Source organism: Plodia interpunctella, chromosome Z (assembly GCF_027563975.2).
Source record: "Plodia interpunctella isolate USDA-ARS_2022_Savannah chromosome Z, ilPloInte3.2, whole genome shotgun sequence".
Taxonomy (NCBI): domain Eukaryota; kingdom Metazoa; phylum Arthropoda; class Insecta; order Lepidoptera; family Pyralidae; genus Plodia; species Plodia interpunctella.
In genome coordinates, this window is record NC_071324.2 from 3529495 (window position 1) to 3543338 (window position 13844).

Genomic DNA, 13844 nt, shown 5'->3' on the forward strand with positions numbered 1-13844 from the left:
TCATGCACAAAAACATTGAACAAGCGAGGCTTTGTATAACTTTCAGGTGTTCGTCGTGCCCCACTCTCACAACGACCCCGGTTGGCTGAAGACATTCGAGCAGTACTTCGAATGGAAGACAAAGAACATTCTGAATAATGTCGTCCGCAAACTGCACGAGTACCGCAACATGACCTTTATTTGGGCCGAGATATCCTTCCTCAGCGCTTGGTGGGACCGCGCACACCCCGTCAAACAAAAGGTGCGGTATTTTAAATCGTCTTCGTTATCTTTTCCAATTTTATATTTATTGATGATCTCTGTAGTCCAATAGTCATCATGCCGGACTGGGTGGCTGACTGAGGCCTTTGCCAATAGACATATTTTAAAAAGTTGCATTTTGTGTTATAAATTTCACTAAAGACAGTATGTAAATGATATAAAATTTATAATAGGGGAACCTCTCATATCTCTCGTCATATCTCTGACTTCTCGTTCTCAAACTATTTTTAATAAATTTATCGATAATCCAAATGTAAATAAACATATGGTATAACAGATAAGACCAAAAAAGCCATCCGATTGCTCGTCCTCTATTTCTTTCGAGCCAGTGACAAAAGGTTATTAATTTCAGGCAATGAAGAAACTGATCAAAGAAGGTCGCCTTGAGATCACGACAGGAGGCTGGGTGATGCCCGACGAAGCCTGCACTCACATCTACGCTCTTGTCGACCAGTTCATTGAAGGTCATTGGGTTACGCCTCATTCTCCTCATTTCCGCTCTTTTGACTCCTATATGAATATGGTCAATAAAAACTATGAAATTTATGAAGCACATTTTAGAAAACAAACATTTTAAGTAAAAATTAAACACCGTATTTTTTTTATTATCTAGATAATTATTCAATTTGAAAAACATGGCCTAATTTCAATTCTTTCATTTTAATTTTTTAAATAATTTATTTACAGGTCATACTTGGCTCAAAACCAACTTGGGCATCACTCCCAAAATTGGATGGTCCATCGACCCTTTCGGCCACGGGCCTACCGTGCCTCACTTGCTCGATCAGAGTGGCCTCGAAGGCGCCATCATTCAACGCATCCATTACGCGTGGAAGCAATGGCTGGCCCAGCGACAAATCGAGGAATTTTACTGGATACCAGGCTGGTCCACGAACAAACCTAATCTAGTCATTCACAACCAACCCTTCGACATTTACTCGATTAAAAGCACCTGCGGTCCGCATCCCTCCGTCTGCCTCAGCTTCGACTTCAGGAAAATACCTGGCGAGTACTCGGAATACATGGCCAAACATGAGGAGATCACCGATCACAACCTCCAGAGCAAATCCAAAACCTTGATAGAAGAATACACCCGCATCGGCTCCCTGACTACTCACAACGTGGTCCTGGTGCCCCTCGGCGATGACTTCCGCTACGACTACGCTTCCGAATTCGACAGCCAATATATCAATTACATGAAAATGTTCAATTACATCAATAGTCACAAGGATCAATTTAATGCTGAGGTCCAGTTCGGCACTCCTCTTGATTACTTCAATGCTGTAAAGGAAAGACATAATAAAATACCAACATTGAAGGGAGATTTCTTCGTTTATTCAGATATTTTCAGCGAAGGCAAGCCGGCGTACTGGTCCGGATACTACACCACCCGGCCCTACATCAAGATCCTCGCTAGGCAGCTGGAACATCAGCTGCGAACCTCTGAAATTTTATTCACGTTGGTAGCAAATCATATAAAACAATCGTCTGATGAAAAACTCGATGCTTCGCAAAAACGTTTGGAGAAGTCCTACGAACAGTTGATTATCGCCCGCAGGAACCTCGGGCTCTTCCAGCATCACGACGCCATCACTGGAACGTCGAAGGCCAGCGTAATGTATGATTACGGAACTAAACTTTTCACAAGTTTGTATCACTGCATCAGGTTGCAAGAGGCTGCCTTAGCAACGGTCATGTTACCTGACAGTACGATCCACAACAAGAACGTCATCCAAAGCGAAATCGAATGGGAGAACTATGGCAAACCGGTTAAGAAGTTGCAAGTCTCGTTGATTGATAGGAAGAAGATCGTACTATTCAATCCTCTAGCAGAGCAGCGAACCGAAGTAATCACCGTTACCACCAACACCACCAACATCAGGGTTTACGATACACGTAAGAAGGAATACGTTCTGTATCAGATCACACCAAACATCGATGTGCGCGATGACGGCAAACGGATTCTAAGCGAGACCAATTTCGAAATTCTGTTCATGGCGACGCTACCCGCGCTGACCTCCGTCACCTTCAACCTCGAGGAGCACACTAACCGATCTCATCATTGCGAAGTATTCTGTCTCAGTTGCCAGAACGAGCCCAAGAACCCAGAAGAGAAACCTCTGTTTGTCACGAAGAAAATGATGCCCGGAGATATTCAACTCGAAAATTCTGTCCTGACTTTATTAATCAACAGAAACACTGGATTTCTGCGTCAGATATATAGAAAAGACGTCAAAAAGAAGAATGTGGTTGAAATGCGGTTCGGTGCCTATCAGAGCGCTCAAAGACATTCAGGCGCCTATTTGTTCATGCCCGACTACGACTCGCCAGAGCGGAACGTGTTGCTCCCGTACTCCAACTGGAACAACCAAAACGACGACAACATTATCATCGTGTCCGGCCCGATCTCCACCGACATCACCACCATGTACTTGCCTTTTTTGATACACACTGTTAGGATATTCAACGTAGAAGACCCAGTACTCTCTCGAGGTGTCCTTATAGAAAACGTCGTTGATTTTGGGGACCCACCAAAGAATCGAGAGACCGAATTGTTTATGAGGATTCAAACAGATATACAGAACGGCGAGCCCCCAGAATTCTATACCGATCAGAATGGATTCCAATATCAGAAAAGGGTAAAGATCGACAAGTTGGGGATCGAAGCCAACTACTACCCTATAACGACAATGGCATGGATACAGGATGAGGAAACGCGCATGACCTTGGTCACGAACCACGCTCAGGGCGCCTCGTCCTTCGAGCCCGGCTTGTTGGAAGTTATGTTGGACCGTAGGACTTTGTACGATGACTTCAGAGGCGTCGGGGAAGGAGTCGTCGATAACAAGCCCACCATTTTCCACAACTGGCTTTTATTGGAATCCACGCAGGAGCAGAGGCCTAAGAGAGACACGAGTGAGAAAGGATATAAACATGTCAGCGAAAGGCAATTCAATCCGAATCAAAAGGACTCCGCATATGTATTGCCGTCAGAAATGGCTGATTATATGAGCAGGGCGATGAACTACCCGGTGAATGTTTATCTAGTGGATACGAGCGAGGTGGGAGAGGCGGAGGTGAAGTCTTCGCAGACGTTCGTGAAGGAGTTTCCGGCGGGGGTGCACCTGTTGACGCTGCGCACGATCAGCGATGAGGTGCTGGAGCAGACGCCGAGCACGCGCTGCTACATGGTGCTGCAGCGCTCCGGCCGCGACTGCCACGTGGGGCTCCCGCTCAACAGATCTGCCACCTTCTCTACCCGGACAGAGTTCAACGGCCTCCGCATCCACAACCTCACTGCCGTCAGCCTCACCGGCTTGAAGACCTACGAGGACCTCGACGGACTACATAGCATCAAAATGAAACAGATGGAGGTGAAAACATTCAAAATCCGGTTTTGAAGACTGTTTAGACATTAAGTTGGTTTGTACGTTTTTACTTGCCTAAATATTTTTTGGTGAGATTTGAATGCGGGTGAGTAATGAAATGGTGCAGTTTTGATGGAAACGAGAAGTCTGTGTGTGGCGGCGGCCGCCGATTGGTGCAATTGGTGAATCTCGAAATTATTTAATATTCTATCGGCTATTTGAAAAAAATAACATTAAATTAACAAGTAAATTTATTCTATTCCAATCTCATAGACCTAGTATCTAGGTAAATCTACCTCAGGACCAAATGATATACCTGTTTGAATCTGAATGAAATATACAATTAAAATAAAAATAAATCAATAATATCATATTAGTTTAATATTCTATTTATACCCAGATTATGGTCGCTCTCTCTAAATGATAACCAAAAATTGCTCGCGCAGTAAAATGGTTATAAAGTTTATTTAATATGTACCTACAAATACTAATTAAAGATCTCTATCCTAATTTGAGGTTGATGAATTTGTGATGGGAAGTCCTAAATTTTCACGTGGAATTAACTAAATGCCGAAAAATTTGATGATATCCTATAGAATTTCACTTTAAAATTAGTTATCGATATAGGAATATATCAATGAGCTTTATTTAAATTATGTTTTCTATCAGTAAGATTAAAAAAAGATCGTTTACACTATAACATATTAAAAAATTAATGTGTACATTATAAAAAAAATATAAATATTCTTAGCTTCCAAAGTAATGTAACAGCTTTACAAATTGTCAACTGTCGCAAACGTTAGTAATATGCATTATCTTAGGCTGTCAGATTAAAATTATCTCTGTAAAGTATATAACTAATAGACAATAATTATATTTCCCCCCTATTTCTGCAATTAAAGCATTGAATACAAAAAATTAATCAAAAGTTATAGCACAATCTATTAATTTTTGAGTGGGAGTGTAGGACAGTACCTAAGTATCTATATAATTAGATGCTGTTTGTATAGTGGAAACCATTATGTTAAAGTACACATTTTTAGCTAGATATTTTTAGTGTTAAACCTTTAAAGATTTATAATTTTCAGTCGGTAAATTTTTTTTCGGAAGAGTATGTAAAATATGAAAATAAAATTCAGTAATATGAGGTTAAATTTATTACTATTAAATATACCTAATATTTGATAGTAATAAATTTAACCTCAATCATAAAAATATAAAGCATATTTCAAGCTAAAATATGTTTTTTCTCGTTCTGTCAATGTCAAATATTGTAAAGTGCGTTAGTGACAAACATATGTATTTGAGAATTTTAAATTGAAATGAAATGAGAAAAAGAAGTGAATTTAGGATCTCCAGTTGCCGTAGAGCGGCGCATCAACCTCAGGACCCGTGAGCGCTCATTTGAAGTCATTTATTTGAAAAATATTTTTCATAAATTATACAACTACAATATTACTGACATCAACACTTTTAGAAAACAATTTTAATAATTTTCTTGTATATTTATAATTGATTTCAAATGGTGCTAATGGGTTCTCGTTAGCCCTAATATTTCCTAAATTAAGTTAAATATAATTTATATAGATAGCCTGTGATAAATGCTGTTTTATAAATAAAATAGGACTGTAATCAAATCACTGTAACCCGCCCCGGTGCCTCTTGGCTTTGAATAGTTTATGCTAATTTTAAGCCGTCGGTGAGGAAAGCATCAGCACTACGGTTATATGGAAACTGTCATGAATTTATAATTGGTCCAGTGTTGTTGGACTTACAGTTTAGCTAGTTAGTATAAAGAAATTTGTATTTTTTCACGATCTTTGAAGCGAGGTCTAACGAAATCGCGTTCGCGGTATGATTTGTGTATAAATTTGAAAAATGTAAGTGCGGCCAACCGAACTAAAGGTGGATCAAAATCTGCGGGGCTCTTGAATGTTGATCATAGACCTAAATACATTGTCACAATATTGCGGTCTATTCAGTCCTACTAGTAGTTCCATTTAACTACATTTTTCTACTTCCTGTAAGTGGGGTTTCCACTTTTAAAATGTGGAATTTTCGCTTACCATGTTTTGAAGATGTTATACAGGCTCATGTTTTTTTAAATCACATATATTGACTACAAGTCTGTACAAAATCATTTACTTATCATACTGAAAGACTAATGATTCCTATATGGTGTTTGATAAATTGAACGTGGATCATTGATTATTTTTTCAAAGTTAAATATTGTTTTGTAATTGGCAGAATTTTGTGATAAAAATACCGTGTTATTGTAGGTTTCTTCCCGTGTACCTAATTTCATCGATATCCATAAATCCTGATTTGCGTACTACAAAAACATACAAACTTTCGTATTTATAGGACTACTATATCCACTCAAAAGCATATTTATGGACATTTCTCTTCCTTTTTTTTCTTAAATGGAATGAGTCATAGTGGGACTGGAAAAAACTACCTAATTATATTCAAATGTTACCGGCATTCCTTGTGCATTGCTAATCTAATAATAAATACAAATAACTAACCACACATTACACCGATGACATGATATTAGCCTGACTAACGGTGTGACGTACGATCATCAAATACCTATGAATTGTGGACTAGTGTCATCAATCTAATTTATAGCTAAATGGCGCGATTAGCTGGCTTGGGTTTGCTTTCAGCTTGAGGCACAGTATAGAAACGCGAGATTCTCAACCCGTGGTTTGGCTATCAGGGATTTATGTTTTTTTACGTATGTTCGTCAATTTCTTATATAATTGCGTCTTAGTTCTGATTGTCTCGTACATTGGTGTTGATTGTTTATATGCATAACCGGAAATAGTCATTAGATTGATGTAATCACATTGTAATAGGCTTTTGCCTGTGCATGTATGTGTATTTAGAAAACGAATATTAGCGATTTTAGTACTTTTAAGATAAATGTTGTCGTGTAATTCATAGCTAATTCCAATCCTTAATTCTTGTGTACATTGCTCGTAATTTTTAAATACACCTATGTTGAAACATCCAATTATACTAAAGTAAAAATTAAGTTGGCTTATGTTTTTTGCATTCCGATTGATACAAAGTTTTTTATATTTATTTTTCTATGATTTAATTGTATTATTAGCGATTTTAACGACTTGTCGATTTTATATTAATTTTCGTATTTCATATTCACAGATGACACGTATCATTTCAAATTTATGTATACTTACGTGTTTTTTAATATCATTTTAAATGTTGAATGTGATAATATTTCAATGTTAAGTTATTCTTTTATACTGAAAACTTTCATATACTTGCAATATTGTAAGAATTTTTAAAACATATTGTTACATCCGGATCTTAGGGGATAATTAATTAGAATTAAAATACAGTAAAAATTTCAAATATTTCAACTATTTTTAGCATAATAATATAGTACTTTTAAAATATTCAATTTTGACTGGAGGTTGCCTTTCGAGTATCATTGCCATATTTTAATTGAATTGCGAGTTTGAATGGACACCAAACTCGATTATTCCAAAAAAATAATGGAACGAATTATAATTATATGTTTGCCTTTATAAAAACATTGGTCACTGCCGAATCGCGAAATTTTAATCGCTAATATTATCTAATTAATAAAGTGATGCACTGAGTGATATATTCTGCCATTTTTCACAGATTTGTTGTATTAGATCTTATTATTTGTAAATAACCATATTAGATAGTTTCTTTTTGGATAAAGTATACACGCGGCATTAGTCGACTACCTACCGATAGTTTTAGTACAATGTAACTTTCATGTTCTAAAATATCTGACCCCTTTATATATACCCCTTAAAACAACTCTAGTTTGCTAATTCAGTTGAAATATCTTCGTCTCTTTTTTCATTATTTGTCAATGAAAAATAGAAAGAGACCGTTTACGTCTGAAGTAGGTTTTATAGGTGTATGTTACTTTTATGAATACGATTTAAAATATCATGTCGAAAGACGGCCCTCATACATACATATAATATACATTTCATGTTAAACTTAAGGTGGGTTCAGCCCTTTGGATATTTAATATTAAATTAATCCTTGTATTGTGTAGAAATAATACCATAATATTATATGACATATATTTATCATGACAGTAAATCGGTGTACCAAATATATTACATGCATTTCTTGTTGTTATATTTTTGTGATAATTATTTAATATTTTTACTTTTAATTTATTATTATGTATGAACCAATTTTATTATTAATGCAAATCGATTCGTTGTTACTTTATGAATAGTCACAAAATTATCGAGTGGCTATACATATTTTTTTGTTTTGAGGATCTTATAGTTGAAATAAATAGATATAAATAAAAAGTTTTTTGTTTCCCTTTCATCTAAAACAACTAAATATTTAAAAAGAAATAGAATTCGATATGAGTTTAGTGAGTCCTGTTCTGTTGATATGTAATGGAGTAAGTAGTAAAGCAATGTTTTTGCTAAGACGATTTTGTTGAATATACATGTATTGTTGATTGTGTAGATACAAAACATGAAACGTGGACCCGGCTTTAATTTCAAAACCGCAACCGTTACTATCGTTGCGAATTATTTCATACAAGGACAGTTAGTTCCCTAGAGGTGCCAATGGAATTCGTTTTACATTTAGTTTCACTACAATATTGTGGAGTTCTGCGCACAAATCCTGGAGCTCTAAAAAGGGAACTAATGAATAGGCAACGATTGATTACACCTTTTTGTTTTGAAGACCTTAGTCCTTTTATCGAGTGTGTTATTGCTAAGTGCTCGTGTCAGATTTTATTCAGTCGCCCAAAGATGACATTAGACGGCGGTGATCTTGCAGTTGAAACAAATAGAGATATAAGAACATGTTTTATTATATCCCATTCATCTAAAACATCGTAAACTCTGATTTGTGTACATTTCAAAATATATAGAAAATCCTATTAGTCTGAATTTTAGTTGCATTTAAACTTTATTTTTAATTAATTATTAAAATATGTATATCCATACAAAAAATGTAACAACGAGACCTATTCGGGCAGGCGATCGTCAAAACTTCGTCATTTCTTCTTTATTCTGCTTGCGATCCACTCCAAGCCCAAATGCAATCTGTAACATTACAAAACATAAGTACTACGATCCCAAGCGGTGCCAATTTGAAGAATGAATTAAAGAAAGAAAGAATTTAATTTGAGGTTCCTACAGAGGTATTTGAAAAGTAAGTACTTGATACCCAGTCTAATTATTTTTGAAAAATTTGCGAGGCGAATTGGGCTGCGATACATGTCGCGTTGGAAGCTAAATCAAGGACTATTATTAAAATTAACACAGTGATAACTAACTGCATTGTCAACGCTAGTGGCTGTTTAGCAAGGCCGTCGAACAACTGTATGAATCTCATTAAACTGTAGTGTTCTCGTAAACAGAGCGCGTGTGCTATAGATATCAGCGCGTGCCAACTACAATTTGTTTCAAATATTGTATATATTATCATCAGCATATTAATGTTATTAATCTATGCCGGTACTATGGATACCTACCCTTCGCCCGTGAGCGCGCAGCACGCCTGTATGTGCCAGGGATGCTGCTTGATTGAGGTCAAGTCCAGTTGTTCTGAAATCTCTGCTGCCGTCATCGATCCTTTTACATCCTGGAACGTAACACGTTTCTATTAAAAATTACGTATTGTATTTTTTTACACTTTTGCATATATTTAATAAATGTGATTTAAAAAAAAACATGATAGTTTCCTTGAGATGTTATTATTTGTAAAGACAAAAATCTACATACTATGAGATGAATATCAAAGGTCGGTAAAAGTATAGTACTTTCGAAAAGATTTTGCTATTCTTCCAGGTAGCTTGTGGATAATCCAAGAATACTTTTAAATTAAGGAGACTATTACAAAATACCTACATATAAACATACGAAGATACGGTACCTTGGGTAGATTCTTATACGAAATTTTTCTTAGTAGGTATATAGCTATTTTGTAAAATCCTTGGGAGCGTCCGTCGTGTGAGCATTTGATATCGGATGAGAAAGAGGAATAACATTACCTGCTTGTTAGCGTAGACCAAGAGACACGCACGACTCAGCTCTTCGTGAGTGAGCATGCGGTGTAGTTCCTCTCGACTGATCGTCAGCCGCTGGCGGTCCGTCGAGTCGATCACCATGATTACGAACTAGAAGCAAAGCATGGGTATCTAAATCAATTTTTATTCCGATAACCGGTTATCCGGAGCTTCACCCGCGGATATGGATATAGGCAATATCATCACTTTCGGTGTGATGTGTGTCACTAAAGTACACATTTTCATTGGCACTGTTAACGCAATTTTATTGACAACAAGTTAAACATTATCTACTATTAGGGGTTCATCGATATTAAATTTATAATCCTGTTGGTTTTTTTTAACTTATCAGTCGTGTGTCATTTTCCAATGCAAACAAGCAAGCAATCATAGGTGATGGGTGGCTTATAAATATCCTAGCACAGCACCTGTATCACAGCAAGGTCGGCGACGTGATTACTGAATTAACCCCCCCTTTTGTCTGAACAAACACAATAGTTGAATGATGCAGTTTAGAGTACTGCGCACCGGCAAATAGTTGAAGTGAATCAATGATACACAAATATGAATAGCAATACAAGACAAATACAATAGATATATTTTGAGCTAATTTGTTTTTTTTAAGTATCTACATCATGTCCCCCTGCTGGGCAAAAGCCTCCCACTCCTTTCCATAATTAAAGTAACATAATTACAGATTAATAAATTAATGAGATTAAGTCATGATTATTCCGCATACAATACAAATTAAATTCGCTATGCGTAATAAAATTGGGTAAATTGTAATTAGCGAGCCTTCTCATTACAATTTATCCAAATTTATTCAATCGATGTCAGGCAGGCGGTCGGTGTGAAACCACAATCTAATCTTAATTTTTTTATGCTTAACCCGATCTTCAAAGCGTTGCAATTCCGGACGTACATGCAGATATGGAGAGAGATTTTCGCACAGATTTTAGACATCCAAAATCATAACTTTTGTTCTGTTTCAGCTACCATATAAGCATATATATATCTATACACAGATAAAGCTGACTCGCTTAGCAGTAAATCAATAGTTTTCAAGGAAGTTACAAAAGTCATCATTAATTCAGAGCTGCAGTCACTCATTAAGTGCAAAATATATTCTTTTAGCGGAGTAGTAGTTCCAGTTAGTGTTGTTATCGATTATTCGTGAACCGTACAGTTTGACTCATCAAAATCTCGCTCAAAATCTTAGAGCATAATCAAGTAATACGAGCAAACGTCAATCGTTTTATAACAAGCCACTGAGACTCTCATGCGTAAAAAATTACTTGCAATAGGAGGGGCTATTAATGTTTGGGGTAGTTACGTAGTTTTAAAGATCTAAGCATACATAAGGACCGACAGATAGTGGAAAGCCACTTTGTTTTATACAATGTAGTTATAACCCACCGAGGGACAAACTTTTCTGGTCTGTAGGGACATCTAAATTTTTAAATATCTATTATAAAACAAAGTACTCTGTCGCGTCTGTATGACGATAAACTCTAAACTACTGCACGGATTTCCATGCGGTTTTCAGTAGATTGACTCCTGAGGAAGGTTTAGGTGTATAATGTATGAATTAACCCTGGCGACGATGGGCCAATACATTTATTGTAGTATGAATAATAACTAACGTTAAATGTAAATATTGACCCAAGTGTTATGATTTCGCACTTATAATTCTTTCGCCACAGCCTGTTACATCATGATCGTGTTGAGACACCACAGACACACATGTTTGAAGATAAGACACACACGTTAATATTACTTAAGCATGTAGCATTACATTAAATTGTGTTATTTAAATATGGTTCTCATTTATCTCATGTTGCTCTGTCAGATATTTCATTGTGTTTTTTACAGATAAAACCCATAAAAGACTTTTATCAAAAAAAAAAAAAACTTTTTACAAAAATGTGTGTATCCTACCAATATAATACATGCAACAGTTTAGATGTGTCTTAGAATGTTTGGAACCCAATGAGAAAATGACCTGCCCGACTTTGGGATGAAAAGTAGAATGATGTGTGCCAACTTTTTACCCCACTGAGTGAAAACCAGAGCATAGATAGAATAATAAGAGTTTAATAAAAACATTTTGTCATATGCAGTATAGCACTGCCAATAAAACAAGTGGTATATTATTAGAACAAGTGCACTATATAAAATAAAGACGAACACTTTTCACTAATTCACTTATCAAACTTTGTCCAATATTTTCGTAATGTTACCAATGTTGTTGGACAAATTAGTTGATTAGTAGAATACCCCTACTAATTTCTAAAACAGCATTTGCCTGTAACTCTCTAGCTTTTTATTGTGAACAAACTGAAAAGCATGGTACTTTACTATGTACAATGATATTATTACCTCACTGTTAGTGTAATAAGTATTCCATGCAGACCGCAAACTCTGCTGACCGCCGAGGTCCCACATGACAAAGTGTAGGTTCCTCCACACCACCTCTTCTACATTCGAGCCTATGGTCGGTCGCGTGTGCACAGCCTCACCCAGCAAAAGCTGGTACAGAATAGTTGTCTTGCCTGCATTGTCCAAGCCAACCAAGACAAGTTTGTGTTCTATGGACAAAAAGATTGTTTATTTTACATACATATTACACCTTTTCCTATGGAGGTATGCAGGTGCTTGTTAGCGGATGCTTATAGTGGGGAACTTCCACATACAACAATGAAAAGGCCGCCTGTCTGCAGTCAGCTCTCTTTGCAAATGCAACATCCACATAAAAATATTGATTGGTCCTATTCTATGGCTGATCAGAACACATTGCAATGTTTTATTGGTTTATCAATTACCTATGCAACAATTGTGTACGAAGATTTACATCTTTACTGTTCCAAAGTCAGTCTTAAACCTTTTTTTAATTAATTAAAATTATAATACAATATTTTTTTAGCTTTACTAAAATTTTAGCATCAGCCAGTCTAAAATCAAATTCAAATAATTTATTCAGAAACTAGACCTTCACAGGCACTTTTTCTCGTAAATTTTTAGTTTAACAATGATATATTAAGTGAAATAATATCTACCTACTGAGAGATAAATGAGTGGGATTTGTAAAAACATGATGGTAGATTATTTAAAAAATAATGTATTCTCACACTTTTACTTTTTAATTTTTTTTCACAAATACTTTTCTCCACTCCAGTAGATAAGCCACAATCAAATTAATTTGAGGTTATTATGCAGGTTTTTTGTCATTGTTCCTAAAACTAAGAAGGTAAGTACTTTTCAAGTGTATCCCGTAAGTCTTCATTTCAGCCACTTAAATATTTTTATTTATTTATCACTCTTACAACTATTTTTACAGGAGTGGCCTAATTAACAATAGTGTAATATATATAATATTTTACTTACATATATTACAAAAAGTGCTAAATTTGTGAATTCATCAAAAGAACAGGAAAATAAATCTATCGAGGCAGCTACTTGGTTTTATTTATTGCAAAATGAAAAGGCAATAAACAAATTTACACTAAAATATATTTTTTTTAAAGTAGGTAGTACCTAGGTCATACGAAAACAATTCCTTTCGCAATGTATGAACATAAAATGTCCACAAAATAACACTAAGTTATTCGGTGCATAAAAGAGTGTTAATATACACCAGCTGGCCTTGGGGACAATGTGAAATTTTAACCGAAAGGGGATCAAGGTACCTACCTATTTACGTCTTTAGTTTATCTTATCTAGACAAAAGACAAAATCACGGAAATCTTACCTTCATTGCCGAACAAGCTCCAAATTTTGGAAATAAGCAAACCCATCTTGAAATACCTTCGAATAAAATAGGAAATGGACAAAAGCTAAATAACGAAACCCCTTGTTCATTTCTCGAGCCTCATAATATAGTCCATAAAATAGTATTTTACATATCGAAGAATTCACATCTAATAAAAAACAGATCGCAATTTTGACGGTAGCAATCACTTATATGCATTTTAAATAGCCTTTAGCCTAAATTATAAAGTTTCTGTACGCAGTTCCGCGTCAATCTTCTATCATTATTATCTATTTCACTAGCTAGGTACCTATCTTGTCATGTAATTTATCTACAAGGAAGGCAGGCAGGCACAACTGGCACAAGCAAAGCAAAACCAAAGAATCGAGTACAGACTAGAGAGAAAGCC

At 35.8% G+C, this 13844-nt stretch overlaps 2 protein-coding genes across 2 annotated transcripts in view; one reads left to right on the plus strand and one right to left on the minus strand.

The window, feature by feature from the left end:
• alpha-Man-IIb (alpha-Mannosidase class II b) overlaps window positions 1-5333 on the plus strand; it is a 49928-nt gene extending 44595 nt beyond the window's left edge. Inside the window, exons 6-8 of the mRNA XM_053768828.2 lie at window positions 47-241; window positions 614-725; window positions 949-5333. Of these exons, the coding sequence (XP_053624803.1) occupies window positions 47-241; window positions 614-725; window positions 949-3662 (3021 nt within the window). The 3' untranslated portion in view covers window positions 3663-5333. The remainder of the gene's footprint in view (window positions 1-46; window positions 242-613; window positions 726-948) is intronic.
• A 1770-nt stretch (window positions 5334-7103) lies between these two features.
• Window positions 7104-13838, minus strand: Arl5 (ADP-ribosylation factor-like 5). The gene is made up of 5 exons (XM_053768833.1): window positions 13436-13838; window positions 12067-12275; window positions 9673-9798; window positions 9154-9263; window positions 7104-8722 (listed from the first exon to the last, which is right to left on the minus strand). Exons 1-5 carry the CDS (start codon window positions 13479-13481, stop codon window positions 8674-8676), a joined length of 540 nt encoding a protein of 179 aa, XP_053624808.1. The 5' UTR covers window positions 13482-13838; the 3' UTR covers window positions 7104-8673.
• Window positions 13839-13844: the final 6 nt, after the last annotated feature.

Bases quoted from the DNA above. Each gene is read 5' to 3' on its own strand.
- Arl5 (XM_053768833.1), bottom strand. From the start codon at position 13,481: ATGGGTTTGCTTATTTCCAAAATTTGGAGCTTGTTCGGCAATGAAG. The intron at 12,276-13,435 runs GTAAGATTTCCG...TTTTGTCCATAG, and splicing joins GAGCTTGTTCGGCAATGAAG to AACACAAACTTGTCTTGGTT. The intron at 8,723-9,153 runs GTAGGTATCCAT...GTAATGTTACAG, and splicing joins TGCGCGCTCACGGGCGAAGG to ATTGCATTTGGGCTTGGAGT.